Raw genomic sequence first — 19,771 nt, 5'->3', positions numbered from 1 at the left:
TTATTTTAAACAAACAAAAACAAATCTCAAACTGTAGATGTCAATTTTTATTCAGTCATGGCTTTATGAAAGGTTTGGTCTATCATGACTACTTTTATAAACCCTTACCTATGTACATCTGACTCACTCACACCACGACCACCCGAGACCTGCAAGCTGCAGACAACGTGGGATCCAGCAGCCTCAAAGCATACAAGGGTTGTGAAGCATGCCCAGCTCAGAACTGACTTGCAATAGTCGAGGAAGTTGGCTGCATTTATGTGCACCCTGGAATTTGACAGATACCACACTCATAAGGTCCTTCCAGTCCCTATAGAAGTATCTTAAAGTTAGTAACCCCTCTAGAGGTGGAATAATCTTCTCTTCTTAAATCATCCTCAAAAATCTGATCCCGGCAAAAGGAATTCCCAAGAATGGCATTTTGGGAACAAACACAATCTGTCCTAAGGAAAAAACATTGCTTACACAAAAGAACTGCTACCCAACATTCTTCAGAACTTTTTCCCCTCCAGGACTGGTATCATCAGGTAGGGTGGCGACATCTTTTACACAGTTTACTCCTCTCTCCACGGTCTACCTGGGCTTTAAGCTCTAGATCCTTTCCTTTTGAGTAGATATCTAACACATGATACTAAACAAGCTGGTATTAAATGCTGCAGTGATGGATGCTTTACAAATACCTGCTATAGAAAGACAGAAATTCCCATATCTGCAAGCTAGGAGCTTAACTAAGGAAATCTTCTTAACACTACCCCTCTTAAATGTATCGTAGGGCTTACATGGGGAAGGGAAGGCCACTCTGTCTACCAAAATAGTGTCTCTTGTTCTCAGCACTGACAGACTTGGATATTTCCAGTTTAGTGTTCAGAATTGGCAAAAGTTGCAGGAATTCTCAACAGCTGAAGATGCTGGCACACCAGAAGATGCAAGAGGGTGAACACTGTAGGTTTACTGTGTATCTCAACAGATACAATTTGGCTATGCTATAGTTTACAAATAGTATAAAGCACTATTGTAAGTTACCACATGGCCTCATCTGGCAGCTTGTAACAAAATAATGTCTCTAAGCTAGAGCTGTTGTGTACTTCTACCTCATACAAATGTACACAATTCTGCTTGTATTTAATCTGCAAAAGAAAAACAAAACACACAGCAGAATGGATCTGTAGAAGGTAGCAACTGTGTTACCCCTTAGGATCTGCAGATCAGGTGCACTGCTCCAAGGAAAATGCAGAGCTCTGTTTGCCAGCCTTTTTGCAGACCTGTCCCAGAGCCCTCACAGGTGCAATGGAGGGAGAATTAAATTCTCTGCTAAGAATGAGCTGCTTCCATTAACTCCTTTAAGATTTCACCACTAGCAGACAATTGAAAGGATGATATTTAATCTACTAAATCACTCAACCTAACTATCGGCACCCTGTCTGGATCAAACGTGCCGCTGTTGGCAAGCGTGGTTAGAAGCTGCTTTTGACTGAAGCAATGAGGCCTGGGGGAAAAGCCGCAAAGCTGGAACCAGCGTGGTCACCTCGGTTCTGCACCCTGAACAACCAGGCTCCTCTGTGCTACTCAAGGTGCCGCGGCTTCACAGCAAGCTACCTGTCAATGTCTTGACTGGTCAATGTTTCAACAGATTTGGTTTAGTGATACTGAAGTTGTCTTAGCTTTCTTTTGCAATGGCCTACCTGGAAAAAGGGAACAGGGAATATTTTAGGCAAAAATCTCTAGCACTGTTACATTCAGACACTGCATTTCAACATTATTATCTTCTTGATACCATGAGGTCCGATTTTAAAATGCTGGTCACCAGTGATTACAAAGAACAATAGAAATGAAAGAGCAACCCTCCCACAATGAAAGGACTAGTGTTAAAACCCACGTGTGTGTAAACTCACTACAGATTTGCAACTGGAATCTGATGAAATGGATCTGAATCACTTTCTTGCCCTCCCCCTTTCAGTCCATTTCATCAGCAAATCAGGTTAAATCAAATTGAAGGGTTTTTTTATTTCACTTTTTTGTGTTGTGTTTTGTGTTATTTTTTCATTTTTCGCAATTGTATCGTTAGAGCCTGATCTGGTTCTGGGACCACAATTTGTATCCCTGTGGCTTTTTCTCAGTCCATGGCATTGGCAAGTTATTGAGAAGAAGCTTTTGTTGCCAACGTAGCGACGCAGTGCTGCTGGAAGCTGGGGGACACTGCCGAGTTGCAGCCTAGTCTCTGGTGTTGCAGTTTTACTGAGCTGTTGGTCTCACTTTCCACAATCCAGGAGGAGTCTTTTCCCATGACGCTGAGACAGCCTGTGCTAGCGCAGCATATCCGCTCGTCCATGATCCCGCTGGTCTGCTCTGCCAGGAGCTTGCTGCGGTTTAGCTGGGTCACCTCAGGTGCCTGACCCTGCAGGACCGCAGCTATGTGGTTCAGGAGATCTGTGAAAAATTCAGAAACACCCTCGTAACCTGTAAAGAGGAAAAATTGAGAGAAAAAAAGGCAATTAAGTAATTTCGTAAGTTCTTTGAAAGGTTGCTTCTACTAGTTTATTTCTTGGGCTGTCCTTGCCCTCCAAGTGATAATAAAAAGGCTTCTTTTCCATGACATCACTTTGAGTGACTTCATGAGCAGATTACAATAAAGAGGAACAGAGACCCTTGCTACAAAAATACTTTTGTTCAATGAGAAAAACTGTTACCTTTCAGATTTTCTTTTTCTTTTTTCTCCCAAGTATATATGTGTATACATAATTTTAGGTACATTCTATCATTCGTTGCCAAGTCCAGATTTTCCCCTAAGTTACAAACTCTGTGGTGTAACATTGATCTTTTCCATCCTGTTTCCTGGTTTACTACAAAAAGTAGCTCTAATGCAGAGTTTCCCTGAGGTCCTGGACCATCTCTAGAATTTGCCCAGCAATACCTTCGATCAGGGAAGCCTCAGGACAGCGGGGCTGGATTTATACCCTACAAAAAAGGCAGTTTCCCACTGTGCAAGAAGCAATGTGATGCTCATCTAATCCAACCTAACTTGGCACTTAAAACACGTTCCCCGCTATGAGCAGTCTCTGAAAAAACACTTGAGGGACAGTAAACATGTATCATTGATACAGTATTTGCTAGACACATCAATCTTGTATTTCAGTACTGAAACCACCTTTCTGCATGTTCTGTTAAGCGATTCCATACGATTCACAATGCAGAGTATAAGAACAAGTTTCCCGGTTAAAACAGTTGCTCAAATATCAGGAGACATGACATTTTTGGTGACAGAAAGGGTGGCAGCAGGTGTACAAAGCTTCTGGCTCTATTTTAAACACTCTGGTACAGGCACAATTTTATCATTGCATTTATTTTAAAATTGAACCAGACATGGAACATATCAGTACAATGTCTTGAAATGGGTCTTAGCTGCTACTGCATTACCTAAAATTGTTATCAATTTCATTTAGTATTTAGAGGTGACATCTGACAGTCAGTGTATTTAATGGGATAGGCTGATTGTTTTAAAATGTCTATAAAAGTAATCTGAAGGTGATCTGGTATTAATACAGGAGACTGAAGCAATAAATAACAGTTTAGAAGTCCCATGTGAATAACACACATTCACACAGCAGCACATGAGCAGAACCAGAGACCACAAAGTAAATGCACATTTTAAAACATCAATTTTAGTGATGTGATCACAGGGCAGAAGAGTCCCTCAGATCCATAAATAATTCAATTTTAATCTCCATTCTCCTGTAAAGACCAACTTCCTTAGGCGATAAAGACCCAACTTCCTGAAAAACATAAGGTTAACAGGGTAATTTCACCTTAAGATAAATGTGGTGATTTTATGGTGCATTTATAGCCCATACATTAACTGATTAACTCTTATTTATGCTGCTACATTGCTTTGGATTTTATTGCACCTGGTCACAATTCTCCTAGATACTTAACAGATCACACAAAACAGCAGCAATGTGAGACAACAGCTCCCAGTTTTCCTTTCTCAAAGGCCCTTGAACAGATTCACCAAACAAATCGCCCATTTCAAAGCGTCAAGTTTCCCAGTGTCCCACACGATAATCCAATGGTTGGCAGGGGGCAACTAGGACTCCTGCGGACGGTGATGGGAGCCAGAACAAGATCTCCACCTCTTTGACAGCAATGCTTGTTACGCTTTCTTGCTTATGTAAAAGCCATGGGATTAGCCTTCAAATCTACTCAGAGTGCTTCAAACACCCTGGGAATAAGCCATCTCCATAGTAACAGCTTTAATATTCAGAGAGGAGATCCATAGTACTCTAGAGTGTTTCATGTCTGCTCACAGAAAACAAACTAGCCTTGTTTGAGGGCACCTGGTAAACTCACAAAGAAGTTGCTTTAAATATTTAATGGAAATAAGATGGCCAGTTATTCAGTCCTAAAATCAGCAGATGTTACAGTGTAAGGAAGCTGTAGATATCAGGCAGGCTTCCTCTGTGCAAGTTATCTGCACACTAGGTGGAAGGGCCCAAGTAATTCTGCCTGGTCACTCAGAAGAAACTTCATACACTTGTAAAAAAAGACGTACAAGGAAGGGAGGAAGAGAACCAGGGTGTCTCAACTCTTGAGCCACAGGATGCCTGGGGAAGACTGCAACCTTGGTGGATATTGCCTCACTCTGTTCACTGGCTGCTGCTGTAGGCTTTTCAAAAAAGCAACTGTGGGACATCACTGTGCTCTGATGGTAACAAAATCAAGAAGGGCAGATTAAATTACACCTTCAGAAACTACTGTCAATTAATTTGGGGTTCATGTCACACAAGGAATCAGTGGGAGGATTTAAGTTTTGCATGCCTCAGAGCACAAGTTGCAGGAATTGTGATCCAGCAGGTACTATCGTAGCACTGGCCACTGAAACCATTTTGGAAATGCCTGTCTACCAGAGGCCTGAATTTTGCTCTGTTGAAAACAGTCTCGAGAGTCCTCTGGATGAGCATGGATAGGAAGGATGTCCAACCAGCAATGCATCTGAAAACAAATACCTGCCCCCTGCGCTTTGTGGAGTCAAGAAATGCCTGCGAGCATTTTTAAGCTAGCATTAGAGATGCTACCTGCCTGATTTTGAGGAGACTCTCCCTGATCTGGCACACTCTCTGCATCTTCCCCTGGGCAGAGGGAAATGGACAGCCTGTGTTCTGCATTTGCAGCAGCATATTTACACACATAAAGTGCACGTTCAGATCTGATGCTTCCAGCTACCACACACAGGCGCACAGAAGCAGCAGTTCACCTATACTGGTGACAGGCTGCAGAACGTGCGCACAAGCTGCTGCTCGGGCTGAGTGAGCTCGGCCATGGCCACAGGACAGCAGGCTACGCGGAGCCTTTTCTCTCAGTTACCTGAGGTTAGATAAACAAAAAACCCACATGCTACGTGACTGTGCCTACAGTTAAATATCTCAGCTGGTAACCACTGCTAAATATAGTCCTGGTGGTTTCCCATAGAACAGGAGACACAATAGGCCTTTTAGACATTTATCTTTAAAATCTTTTTGAAGAGTTGCTGGTGCTAATGGAACAGATAACAGATGACATCCTCCTACAGGTACATCTGCTTTCAATTCTGATGTTAAACAAATCTCAAGATGACATCCATGGAGAGGCAGGTTCAAATGAGCTTCAAGCCTGGTAAACACAAAAGGCAGCACACACGGAAGCCAAGTCTCTGGGCAGTTGGACAAGGCTTTGGTCAGGCCTGGCCCCAAGCCGAGGCTTGAGCTCCATGAAAACAGGCTATGAATGCTCCTTAAAGGGCACCTCTTCCCCTTTCTTCCTCAAAGCAGTGGTGCAGAGATAATGTGGCAGGTCCCTGAAGCATCTAACTTGGCTCCAGCTTGGCTCTACTGCAACACTTGCAGGATAGGATTGACTTGAGGAAGAGGAGCAAATGAAAACCCCTTCCTGGGACTGCACTGAGCCAGGAACAGTGAGATCCCACTGCTGATGCAGTCCATCAGTGAGTCTTTTGAGAAGGGATGAATTGGAACTTCTCATTAGCAAGGTGCTGGCTCCATCAATCAATCAAGCCAGCCCTTGAAGCTGCTCAGCCTTTAATCATACTGGCCCTTGGAGGAAAATGCAGCTGCCTGGGCTGAACATGCTCTCAGGCAACAGAATATTCTGTGTTGAGATGTAACTTTTCTTCTGTTGTATTTTACCCCATTGCTTTTTCTCCAACTTCAGCAGCCCTTGAGAATAGCTCATTTTCCTCAGTTCTGCTACCTATTACAAATTTGAAGGTAGTTTTGTCTACCTCCAGACTTTTCTCTTACACATGTCTGGTCCTGGCTGCAAGACTGCTCTAGACTTTCTCCAACTGGTCTTCAACACATCCCATGGTGATAAAGCTAGTAGCCATCTTTACCACCAAAAAAATCCCATGTGAGACACAATGTAGACCTGTGCATAAGAAGCCTCCCCGTGCTCTCAAGCCTCCTGCAAGGACTGAAACTGTCCTGGTTTCAGCCAGGGTAGAGTTAATTTTCTTCACAGAAGCTAGCGTGAGGCTATGTTTTGGATTTGGGACGAGAAAATGTTGATAAGGCGCCGATGTTTTGAGTTGTTGGTAAGTAGTCAAGGACAGTCCAGCTTCTCCTGCTGGCCTGCAGCGAGCAGGCTGGGGGTGCACAGGAAGCTGGGAGGGGACACAGCTGGGACAGCTGACCCAGGCTGGCCAAAGAGATATTCCATACCATATAACGTCATGCTCGGTATATAAAGCTGGGACAAAGAAGAAGGAAGGGGAGGAGGGACGTTCAGAGTGATGACGTCTGTCTTCCCAAGAAACCATTACGCGTGATGGAGCCCTGCTTCCCTGGAGATGGCTGAACGCCTGCCTGCCCATGGGGAGTAGTGAACAAATTCCTTGTTTTGCTCTGCTTGCGTGCGCGGCTTTTGCTTTACTTATTAAACTGTCTTTATCTCAAACCATGAGTTTCCTCACTTTTACCCTTCTGATTCTCTCCCCCGTCCCACCGTGGGGGAGTGAGCGAGCGGCTGGCTTGTTGCCAGCTGGGGCTAAACCACGACAGAAACACTCTATTAATTCAATGTCTCTTCAAAGACCAATTACTGTGCAGACTGAAACAATGGACTTGGGCTGAATATCAAAAACTATTGCCTTGGGGTAGAAGTACAGCAGAGCACAAGGCTGAAGGCAGTTCTGCAAACTTCTGCCACAACAAGAAGACATTACTCCTCTTTAATCGTTAAGTTTGCCACTAGTTGTTCCCCAATCTGGACTTTTCAACATTTCAAGAAAAGGGGAATTTCAGTCTGTACAAAGTACCAAATCCTAAACAATACTTGAAAAACCAAAAAGCCAAAACATCAAACCAAAATGCAGGATGCAGGATTGCAAAAGAATGTCCTGCATCACTGACTTCAAGACCCAGTGTCTGAAATATAATCCTATTCATAAAACTGATATGGCTCCATCTGACACCCAATTTAAGTTGTTTCACTGCCCTTGGCAGAAGACTGTTTTCATAGGTCTGCAGATTGCATCAACAACATACAGTAGAACCAAGCTGCAACATGACCTGAGAATAGCAGGGCTGGACTTTGAAAAGGAAGCCACTCACTGCGGAGATAGACAGGCAAGGCACTGCAGGGCAGCAGTGGGATTCAGGGCCTGAATTCAAAGATTAAGATGAGTGGGGGCTCAGGGCAAGAAGGGCAAGATCGCTACATGTGAAGATACCTCAGCCATATTGAAAACTCAATGTCTTCAATGACAGGTTAAACAAACCATGTAGCAGGCTGCGTCTCTGGAAACAAACATCACTATTCAGGTAACGAGAAGAGATTCTCAAAGAGAAAAACGCTACGCAAAACAGCATCAAATGAGACGATGTATTTTTTTCCTGTGTTAGCCTACTGAATTTAGCACAAGTGACAGACCATTACTGCCCCCCCGACAGACACATACAACTCCTTTTAACAATTCCAGTGGTCAAGGAGCTTGTTTAGTTGTTTCCAAGACATATGTTGCACTATAAAAAGTGGAGCACAAAATCACCTATTTTCACAAGTTCTATTCTATTGTCTTACTTCAGGACGCATTTATGAAAACCTGCAAGAATATTTAACTCCTTACAGCAACTTTGTGCACCTACAATTTTATTATCTTCTTCAGATTCCTGGTGTTGTTGCTTTTGTGCACAAATGTCTTTTCACGGGGAATCAATTTGCACAGGAAGAGATTTTCAAGGGAACAGTTTGCTGCTTCCACCCCCTCAACACTTTTAATGGCACAGAGTCTGGAAAAAAGAAATCTTAAAAGGCTCTCCTAAAATAGTTCCTTTCATCTTCAGAATGAGGCACAGGCCCAGGAAGGCCAGCTCCCAGCACACAGTCCCAGGCTTCAGTTCCTGGGCACCCCTTTGCAAGGAAGGGCATGTCAGCTGTGTTACAGCTGGCCACTAAAATTTGACCGTAACTCCTAAGTGCTGGTATTCCAGTAGCACATTCCATATCTACATTTGAGTTCTGCCCTTCCCAGATTGAACAGTATCTGATGTCTGAACGATTTGGCTGCTGTTCTCCTGTCCCCCACCTGAGAAATAACGATTACACCAGCAGTAAAACTTCACACTAAGCACCCACTGCACAGTTTCCACAAAGCATGAGTGGAAAGGCCTTTCTCACCTGGGAATGCATTTATATCAATGACCGCATGCTGCCCAGTCTGATTGTTAATGATGATATCAATTCCAAAGAGGGAAACTCCCAGAGCTTGCCGCAGTGCCTTAGAGATTTCCCGGATGACGTCATCGTTTGGCCGCTCAAATACTCCTTCGATTTTATCCAGCTATAGTGGAAAAAGACACATTATAAGGGACTCTGAAACAGTCTTTTTAGTGGAAAGTTTGATTTTCAGAGGTTGCCAGGTGCATATCCACCAAATCTAATTGCAGAGAACCAGTGGCATGAAACAGAGAAAGACACCAAAGAGAAACTGCTTTCATAATTCAGAATTCTTCCTATATTGGAAGTTCACCTGCTCTAAAGCACCTAGTTCTTCATCTTCATACTGGTGCAGCTCCTCGAGAGACAGAGCAGTGTAGGAATGAATGGAAAATCAGACTCACTATTTTAAGAACTAAATCTACACCTTGAAAAACCATATACAGCTGGCATGTTTAACAAATCAGACTCACTATTTTAAGAACTAAATCCACCTTGAAAAACCATATACAGCTGGCCTGTTTAACCCTGTGCTGCAAATATTCTGGATATCATTCTGTTATTTCAATGTAGATTAAGGCCTATGTTACAGAGATGATAGGACAGACTCCAGCTGCTAGTTTAATCTGAGCCACACGATACAACTCAGCTGGTATCTTCAGGGCAGAGACTACTTCAATGGGCATATCTTTTATGTGGGTTTTCATGTATAACTAATTCTATAAATATTTATTACAATAAGTAACTCAGGTTACTTATGAGTGGAAGATGTTGATTTTCTTCACTTTTTAAACAACATGTGATGCAGCAGAAATATGCCATTATGCCTACAGAAGTGTGTATGAAGTGTGTACGTGTATGATAGAGATGGCAGGTAAACCACAGGTGCATATACTCAAGTTTGAAAGTATATTTAGCCATAAATGGATTCATGACTAGCACAACTACCGTTTTAGTATTTAGCATGCCTATCAGTGTTCCACACAACTTAAAATTTAATCATTGCCCCCTATGAAACTACTCCCCAGTAGAGCTTGTGAAACAGAAAAGAATCTGGAGACTCAGAGATTGAAAGGACCCAGTCCTGTAAAGTGACCTTCTCAGCAGTCAAGTGCCCGAGAACTTGTTAGGATTCATACGTGCAAAGCTTATTAAAAGGACTGGTAATGCAAGCATGAAACTGTGCAGCGTGCTGGCACTGCTGGACTCGGAAGACACCCAGAAATGGCTCTGTGGTCATAGCGCTTGGGCGTGCTCACACCGCAGACCGCTACTGGCCCTCTGTGGCCCTCTCCAAATGCAATTGCTCTGCTTGAATTTTCACCTTTTGTCTTTCCTCACAGAACTGAGTCCTAGAAGGATGATTTATGCTTATTAAGCTCTCTGGACAGGAAAAGGCCAGGTATTTGCATTCAGAACCTCCCTTTTCCCTTTGCCTAGATTAGCTCTGGGGAGTTTAGGTCTGGCAAGCAGCGCAGCCCTGCTGCATCAGTGCTTCCTCACCGGAGCTCGGTAAGGAAAACCAGAGGGGGACACAGTCATGCTGGTTCGTTGTACCAAACAGACCTCAGCCTGCAACACAGAAGCAGACAACTTGTGAAGGAGAGTCACTAGCTAATGCTTCGATAAGAAAGGACTAGATAGCTTTCCAGCCGCGCTAGAGGAAAAAAGACCAAGTGTACTTACTGCTGTTAAGACAGATGAGGATTCTGGTTTTGAAACATTGTGGCTGTTGAAAAATATTGATTCTCTGTCTGGAACGAAAAGCAGGTTGTAAGTAACTTTATACCAGATTTTCATTTCCAAAGGATTAGTGCAAGGAACAGTAGATGGCACTGCAGCCCTGTCAATCTAGTCTTGATCCCTACCAGGCAGTCCCCTGCCACCCACCCCACCCACAGGACCTCTCCGGCCTGGCACTTAGCTGCCTGCACAGGCAGGGACCCACGGCCAGGTCACTCACTGTTTTTGGACCATAGCTAAATAGAAATGCACAGGGTTAATAAAAAATAGGTTTCCTTTCCTTCACCAAGGCCAATTAACGAAGTTCAGTAAGATAATGAAATTCATTTCTACAAATTTGCCATACTCAAAGCAACAGTTCCAATGGGAAGGCATGTGATAAAAGGAGAAGCTGCATTCACCGCAGGCAATAGATCGATAGCACCCAGGGTACACTGAGATCCCCGTGAACCTGGGGAAGGCAGAAGCCACTAACATACTACAGTGGAAACCCTGGGGAGCACCTCCTGCCCCACACCCTCTATGCTGCAGGTTTCAGTGGTGGGGAAAAATCCACCACAAGAAGTCTCCTCTTGGGATTCCCACCACAGCAGACTGATGGCATCGTACAGACAACCTGCATGGGAACACACGGACCAAAGTCTCAGCATGCAGGTAGTACCAGCAAGACAGTATTTCTGCTATTCTGGTCTCTCTGAGTGGACATTTAAGACCAGCCACAGGGACACATAGAATAAAGATGGGGGGAGCTGTGAAAAGCAAACCCAAACCCACTCTGCAGTCTGACACCACCACATACTCTTCTTCCCTTGCCTCCCATTCAGAAAGGCCCTGTACTTTTACACAGTCAGCTCCTGGAGTGCCTCACAGCCACCAGATCTGCTTAATCGTCAGATCTGCCTAGACAGGTGCCTGTGGCATGACCCCCTTAAACTCTCCTGATGAGGGTAAGAAAGCCAGACACTTTATCCTCATCTGCCCACAAAATTTATTTTATGTGGGCTTCCAGACAACTTTTGAGTCCTACACTAACAGATGAGACATTAGCTACGGCCTTTTTAGAAAGACACCTTAAAACTTTCCCTTCCAGCGGTATAGCCCAACTGTCCTAATAGTTTATATGAACACAGATTCTGGCCTGCTTAGTTTGATCAGGACATAGAGCAGACCTAAACGTAAATACAGACATACATAGCTACAGACAAGGACTTTTACCAGGATCCTACTATACATACACTAAGAAAATACGTATTTCCATGCAGAATGCAATGGTGAGCATACATGGACATGCTAAGATCAGCAGAAACCACTAGGAGAAGTGTCAAGAAACTGGCACTTGTTCATTCATCTCCTTTAGTCTGATACCTTCTCTCCTCCCATCCCCACCTCCTGGATTTGTCCAGTTGCAGGTAGATCATGCTCCCATCCACCTGCTGCTAGTTCCTTTTTGCTTCTGATGGGTCACAGAATGCAGTTGTCTGGAAAGGAGCTTTTTTCCCATAACGGAAATTTAAGTAATCTTTGATGGAAAACCTTTCAAGTTCTGCTTTCTAGTCACATACAGGAGGATCACTGTCTTCACTGACAAATCCATTCCTCCTTCCCTCCAACACAGCTGGTATCTACAAACCAAAGGACACTTCCCACCAACACTGGGCCTCACATGAACAGAGAGGTTTGTTTAGGGGAGAGCACAAGTAATCTTTAATTTAAACACACATACATAATCAAGGTAAAAATAAGGAGAGGAAGTTCTGAAATGATGGAATCCAGGAAATTCTCTCCAAAGCACATTTATAAACAAACTCCGGAACAAATGACACATGAACTTACTGTGAAATGAGAGAATTTCTCTCCCTCTCCCCCTCTCCAAATGACATAAAACACTGTTTCTAGCAGGTAAGACTCAGGTTACCATTGCATAAATATTTACTATACAAATGTCATTCGTACTTATTCCAGAGCAGATGTGTAATCTCCCTTCCTATTGAAATAATACAGAAGAGGAAACATGGTATGTAAGAACCAGCTGCCTTCACTTCAGCAGCCATTTCAAAGACATTTTTCTTTTGAGCTGTTTGCTGCCAGGGCTTCAAGAACTGACATTTCCATTTAAATTGGCACAACGTACCTGAGATTCCTGCAGAGAAGTTCTTTAGAGATGGTCTTTTTACCACTGTGTAGGACTCCCCAACCACAAAGACTTTATACAGCACAGCATTGTGATTGATGAAGCTCTGAATGACACAAGGGGGGCGAACAGCTTTCAGGCCCTCCTGGTTGAAGATGATCGCCATCTGGAAACACGTACACAGAATCACACAGAATCACTAAAGCTGGAAAGGACTTTCAAGACCATCAAGTCCAACCGTTAACCCAACGCCACCATGCCCCCTAAACCATGTCCCGAAGCGCCCCGTCTCCAAGTTTTTTGAACACTTCCAGTGATGGTGACTCCACCACCTCCCTGGGCAGCCTGTTCCAATGATTGACCACCCTCTCGGTGAAGAGATTTTCCCTAATATCCAATCTAAACCTCCCCTGGCACAACTTGAGGACATTTCCTCTCGTCCTGTCGCTAGTTACTGGGGGGAAAAGACCAACACCCACCTCACCACAACCCCCTTTCAGGTAGTTGTAGAGAGTGATGAGGTCTCCCCTCAGCCTCCTCTTCTCCAGACTAAACAACGCCAGTTCCCTCAGCCGCTCCTCATAAGACTTGTGCTCCAGACCCCTCACCAGCTTCGTTGCCCTTCTTTGGACATGCTTGAGCACCTCAGCATCCTTCCTGTAGTGAGGGGCCCAAAACTGAACACAGGATTCAAGCTGCGGCCTCACCAGTGCACCTGTGTACAGGGGCTCAATCACTTCCCTACTCCTGCTGGCCACACTATTGCTGATACAGGCCAGGATGCTGTTGGCCTTCTTGGCCACCTGGGCACACTTCCGGCTCATGTTCAGCCGGCTGTCAACCAGCACCCCCAGGTCCCTTTCCGCCGGGCAGCTCTCCAGCCACTCTTCCCCAAGCCTGTAGCATTGCATGGGGTTGTTGTGACCGAAGTGCAGGACCCGGCACTTGGCCTTATTAAACCTCATACAGTTGGCCTCTGCCCATCGATCCAGCCTTTCGAGATCCCTCTGCAGAGCCCTACACACAGTTGTGCACAAGTCTTTCAATAATTTCATGCTTACCCACCACCTGACTAGCAGTGAGGGAGAACATCTACTGGTGGATATATATTGACCACGTGTGAATTCCTTCTCAGCAGCTAGTCCTATTTCATTAGGTTTCTTTTCACTGACACACAACTCTCCAAACACTACTGGCAGTGCAGCTTTCATTTTCAATCAACATTTTCTTCTCAGCTCTTTGCAATTTCATTTGCTGCTTTTAGTTAGGAAGCTACTGCAACTGCAACTGCAGGTATAATAAAAGAGTAAAACATTTGACCAACACAGATGATGAAGTTTGTATTGAATACAAGCATGTATCATGAGAACTGAAGGAACAGCTCTGTGTACTAACTATAAGAATTCTTCCCCACAGCTCTATTTCCTGTGGTTTGGTTCCGTCCAGTTGCAATGGCCTAAGCACCAGGGTTTCACCCACATCATCAGAGAACTTTTTTCAGACTCTAACAATTCTTACTGCTAGCACAGGCCAGTCTAATGATTTCCTTGGTTTGGTTTCATAGCCTTCTTGAAGGGACTGGAACAAATATGCCCAAAAGGAAGGCATTTACAGGGCCTGAGTGACGAACAACAGCAGCCTCAAACAGCACAGAAGAGATGCTGGTAGGTGCACAGAAGTACTCTGACAAGCCAGCATATCTTTAGCACATCTTGCACTGCTCTTCCCATCGATCCCTCCATTACCATGCTTACAGGCATATATAATTATCATAACTGCGATGCCCCCTTTTGCAGGTTTGTTGTTGGAGTATGGATGCTGCCATGGCTCTTACGCAGAACCAGCAGCAAGCACAGCTCTGGCACAGGTGATGAAATTACCAGGGTGCCCCTATCCTCACAGCAGTGAGAATAAACTTTGGTTTGTTCCCCATCCTCAAAGCCCTGAAAAAGTTATGCTCTAGTTATCTGAATACTGACCTCTCTTCATTACTGCAGTGATGCTGGGCCCTGTCACCCGCAGTGGCAGTAGGGCATGTTGGTAGTCAGATGAATGCAAGTAAAGACTGTTCAAGGCCAGAGAACCTGACATACATTTTATTTTCCTTTCCTCTGGGCAAAACTCTCTCCCACAGGTACAGACGCTTTGGTTAGAGCACCTTCCCCCTCTGAAGAACCTTGAAGACAACAGCTAAGCATCCAAGCCTTGAGCCTGCCGCCACCTCAGTCAGTGCAGGACACACAAGGCTTACCAGAAAAGTTCCTAAGCTCTGAAACACAGGGGGTTTTTAATGCCTGTTAATATTTTCTCACTGGCCTGCTTGGGCCTACTGTTTTACTCAGGGCACAGGACAGCTCAGAGAGGCTAAGAGAATTCCTCTGGGTCCCACAATGACTTCACAGTGACATACTGAATAAAATTGGAGCTTCCTGCCTCAGCATGGTGCAGATGAGTTACACTGCTTGCTTGCGCTTTCCAAATGCTTCCTGTAAGCTTTCGTGCTTTCTGGGATTAGCTGTATCTTAGTGAAGTCAGGGTCACTGGAAGGATTTTACAAGGAAACTTTACCACTTTGTGCTTTCTCTCATATATTGTATATGATCAGCTGCTCATTTGATGTATGCTGTACTTTCAGACTGGATTTTTTCTAATACCTTAGTTGGTCCCTGTAATAAAAATAGTAAATATAACAGGTTTTGTTGTTCAAAAACATAGCCATGGCAAATGATATAGTGATTAAATATTCATAGTTAAAAGTCTGAGAACATCTTTGTCTTTATTCCTCCTTATCTGGTAGACCACATCAGATCACATAATTGTCTGCACGCATGCACAATGACTCAGTAGATTAACATTCTCTGAGTTCAAGTCAATGCGTGCATTCAATACCTACCTGCAGCTGATATTCTTACTCCGTCTCTATTATACAAGATGCTATCTATCTGCTGTCTGGCAGCACAGAGTGAATTTTTGAGTGGTAACAACCTGTGCAAGAAACCTACTCTAACCAGCAGAATTGTCCATCAAGATGATTCACGGCAACAACATCATACCTCATTTGTCTCTCACTGGTGGCAAGAAACACTGGTCTCTTACTCCTCCTGTGTAGACTGTTGTCAATATAGTATGTACAACATCATACTGGCAAGAACTGCGCTGATCCTATAGTGTCCTCTTCAAATATTCATTAGTTAATCCACACAAACAAATATAAGATGAGCAGGTACTTATCATCCTATTTTAGAAGTATGAAAACCCAGAGAGTTTGTCTTCTCAGCACAGAACTGACCTAGGCTACTGGAAACCATGTGAAATGTCTCTTCTGCAAAGCTCTGTGCTGACAGCCCCAAGGACTAGCACACAACCCATGGTGTTGCGTTATGCTGGTTCACTGCCATGTCTCATGGTTTTTAGCATGCATGATTACAGATCCAAGAATTTGCTTGCAGGGTGCACTTGCTCTTTTTCATCTAGCACAGACCTGCTGTGTCTGGCAGTAACATGGGAACAATACTTTATATCATCATTTCCAAATAGCATTCCTCATTATAAATGCAGAGGTCGTTTGAAGAGAAAAACATTTGGCACCAAGAGTTTTTACTGACAACGTCCTTAAGGAATTCAGTCTCAAATAACACAGTGATTCTCTACCTTTTCATTCCTGTCTGCTCAACACTTTGAAAAAGAGTCATTCTGGACACATTTCTTCAGGTTATGGGTCTCAGTGATGTCTCATGGCAGCTCTACCAAAGATCAGTTATGTTCTGACCTGCTGGCAGCCAGGAAGGACAACTTTTAAGCATCATCTCTGTTCAAGTCTAAAAAACAGTGCTGGCAAAGTGGGGTTCAAGCGCTGAGCTGGTCGACGCAACTTCTAATGCAGAGGCCATGTAGAACTGTGGGACACCACAAGAATTCTAACTAACAGCACCTTGGCTTAACTAGCTCATGTTTTCACTGAAAAATGTGGAGTCTGCCAGCCTTGGCAGGCCCAAATCCAAACTCAAGCCTGCACCTTCAGCTCTCCCTGTTAGCCAGTACTTGAACTTTCTGAATAGTCACCTTATGAAGAAAAGCAGGTTTCTACTCAGGCTGTGTTCTAGTTCCAGTGTCAGCTCTGCAGTGGGAATATCTCTACAGAAAATGAAGTGATTTACCAAAAGCCAGAGAAGGAGTCATTAATGCAAGAGGCAACAATTTCTTGCTTCTAGACCTATGCTCCATCTTTTAGACAGACTGTACTGTAAGCAGAGTTTTCCTTCTGCGCTTCCCTTGCCACTACTGACCGTAAGATAGCAATTATGAGACAGTTCCTCTCTGATCATAAATGCACTTTTGGATCACTCCTGAGAACTCAGCAACTCCAAAAGTGACTACTACTACTAACTATGTGAAGTACCATGCAAGACTTCAGGCTTTTTTCCAGGGTCCTCCTAGGCTCTACTCATAAGCTGCTGTGATAAAGCGCAGCCCGCAACCATATTTTAGTCTAATTTTTGCTCAGAAAATGGAACTCTGGCAGGAGGCTGAGGTATGTCTGCACTGTAGGAAAGAAGAGCAAAGAAAGATTCACCAGGGAAAGGGGAAGTCCAAGCCTGACTGGACAAGCACAGAAAGGTTCATGGATTTCAGGTTGCATTTGCAGAGGAATTCTTGACAGAAAAATCAGCAGGGAAGCTAGAGTCTTAAATTCATGAACAATCCAGTCCCCAAGTGTTCTCCGGAATAATAGCAAAAATTTTATAGTGGCTGCTCCAGCAAACTAACAGGACTGTCTGCTGGCTTGTAAAATGATCCAAGCTAAGGCCTGCATGAAAAATCTCACTGCGTTTTTAAAAGGAAGTGGTGGTTACTCAAGATTTCAGCCATAGCCATTCTGCTCATCTAGATTGACACTTTACTTAGGGCCTTCAGCTCTCATAGAGATGCATACAGCAACATACTGCATGTTTCAGGAGCAGCTGGGGAACCTGGAATGCTGACCACGTTGTTAACAAAGGAAGCCAGGCATTAGGAGAGCCAGCAGTGAGGGCTGGTTTCTCAAAACTGAGCTGCAGTAAGCAGGAAGGCAGGAAGCACAAATGGAAAAGAATTAAAACAGAATTCGCCTAAATTTAGAGGAATCTAGGCTCATAGGGAATGCGCTCCTTCCAGGAATACACAACCATTTTAAGTGCAATTGTCTTACGGGAAAGAGGGAACGCAGAGAGTTCTACCAGCCCTGTTCTCCCCACAGCTCCAACTGTGTTATTAGAAGTGAACATGCCTGGAAACCATCTCTATTTGCTACTTCATTCCCCTCAAGATGAGGAACCAGCTGCTTCATCTGCAGCACAAAACCATTTCTCACCTGTACCAATACATGTTGGAGGAGAAACATGGTGGGGTGGAAACATCACGTAGTGTGACCTCCCACCAAAGGACAGGCTGAAGGAGATTACCTGCAGACAGAGCTGACTGGACACTACAAAATGCTAGAAGCACGTGGGTGATAGAATCTAGAAACAGCTACGAAGAACTTCCATGTCAAGAGGTTAACATCATATTTAACTCCATTTCAGATAAATCTGAAAAAATACTGGTGTAATTAAACATGAGGGAGAGGCAGGGGAAATGAAGTCATTTGGGTATAGCCCTCATTCTGCCTACTACAGGATTGGAAAGCACCAGCCAAACCACCATGGGGGGACTGGAAGCAGAGGGATAACATTGCAAAAGTTTTTTAACTCACCTCATGAGAGTTGGTTCCATGGGCCACTCTGGTTTTACAAACTGGGCAAATAAAAAAGAAAAAAACAATGCACCACTGAAACAGGACACACAAAACCCTTACAAATCCATTCCCACCCACACGTTCAAACACTAGAGTTCACCAGAGCAAGGCATTGGCTGTACCAGATACCAGTGACAGTCTCTACAATCACCACAAAGCTTGGCTTGCTCCAAGTCCTACTCTCTCAACTCCTCCCTGTAACTAAAAGCAGGGGTCATTATTAGGACTGGACAGAGATGCAAAGCATCAGCTAAGAAGTTAGTACCAGTACTGGTATTGCCATCCTGCCTACTCAGAGGGCATCTCCACAAGTATGTGATTTTGCTTGAGGTTGGCGCTACTTTACAGGTACCACAAAACACCACTGTACTGAAAACAAGGGAATGGGGACACAGTGGAAACCAACTTCTTTTCCTACCTCCCTGTTTTGGGGGAGTAGCAGGAAACCAAATGGGCTGAACCAAACTAAGATACAACATATTTTTTGCAGGCAACCATAGAAGGGGGACAAAAAACATAGAAAGAGCCCAGCAGTTCTTCTTTCTCCTTCATATTCCTTATCTGCTCTGTATAACCTGGTTCTCACCTCCAACTTAAAACCAGTAAGAGGAAAGAAAGAACATGCTCCTGCATTATGAAACCAGAGAAGAGCTGAAGACCCTGAGACCCACCTGATGACTAGAGCTGGTATTATTTGTATGTTAAGCAGAGGACATGAAAACTTGCAAGTAGTGAGGGGGTGTGTAGGACAAGACTTCTTTGGGGGTTGTTGGAAGAGTCAAATTGCCAGGCAGCTATGAAAGCCAGATGACCTGCACTAGAGTCCAAACTAAGTTGGTAACTTGAAATTTTGGAAAGTAGTATATGATGTCTCACAGACACATGCTCTGGAGAGCAGGAGCATTTTTAAGGGAAAAAAGCGAGAGAGGAGACAGAAAAACCACTCCCACAATATCATGTTATACTACTAATTTTCAGTGTTATTTTTTAATTTCATTATCATTTAGAGGGACAGAGGGACTGACTCAGGCCTTCTGAATATACAGGCTATGCTGCTGACTACTGAGCACTAGCCAGCCTGCTGAGTGGACAATGTTCAGGGGTGAGGAAGGGGGGGTCAAAGCCATTCAGTGGTCTTTAAATTACTGCTTCACCATCTAGCTTCAGGAGACTTGCCTCATTTGGGAAAGCGACGGCAGGGAGGGCAAAACTTGCTTCTTCCACACAACTTTACCTTTGAACCTTACAAACGAGGCAAGCACCAAGAGAACAAACACCAACTAACTGATTCTGCTCACTTTATACTGCAAGGAATCAAATAAAGGAATTAATTCCAGCACAAGCCCCCAGTGAAACTTGCTACAAAGCACAAACAGTTCACAGCAGCTGTTTGAGGCTGTGGGCCTTTGGCCTGCTGT

The 19,771-nt window shown here is 44.1% G+C and overlaps 1 protein-coding gene across 1 annotated transcript in view; it reads right to left on the bottom strand.

The window, feature by feature from the left end:
• Positions 1 to 1,723: 1,723 nt before the first annotated feature.
• The window catches only part of ITPK1 (inositol-tetrakisphosphate 1-kinase), a gene marked incomplete at its 5' end in the record, with an annotated part of 18,534 nt that continues 486 nt past the window's right edge, over positions 1,724 to 19,771 (bottom strand). Inside the window, 5 exons of the mRNA XM_010292590.1 lie at positions 1,724 to 2,457; positions 8,668 to 8,830; positions 10,393 to 10,460; positions 12,581 to 12,746; positions 18,312 to 18,352. Coding sequence (XP_010290892.1) covers positions 2,135 to 2,457; positions 8,668 to 8,830; positions 10,393 to 10,460; positions 12,581 to 12,746; positions 18,312 to 18,352 — 761 coding nt within the window. The remainder of the gene's footprint in view (positions 2,458 to 8,667; positions 8,831 to 10,392; positions 10,461 to 12,580; positions 12,747 to 18,311; positions 18,353 to 19,771) is intronic.

The sequence above is a fragment of the Phaethon lepturus genome, unplaced genomic scaffold, assembly GCF_000687285.1.
Source record: "Phaethon lepturus isolate BGI_N335 unplaced genomic scaffold, ASM68728v1 scaffold10408, whole genome shotgun sequence".
Taxonomy (NCBI): domain Eukaryota; kingdom Metazoa; phylum Chordata; class Aves; order Phaethontiformes; family Phaethontidae; genus Phaethon; species Phaethon lepturus.
Note: the sequence above shows the minus strand (reverse complement) of the source record. Positions and strands in the feature narration are given on the sequence as shown.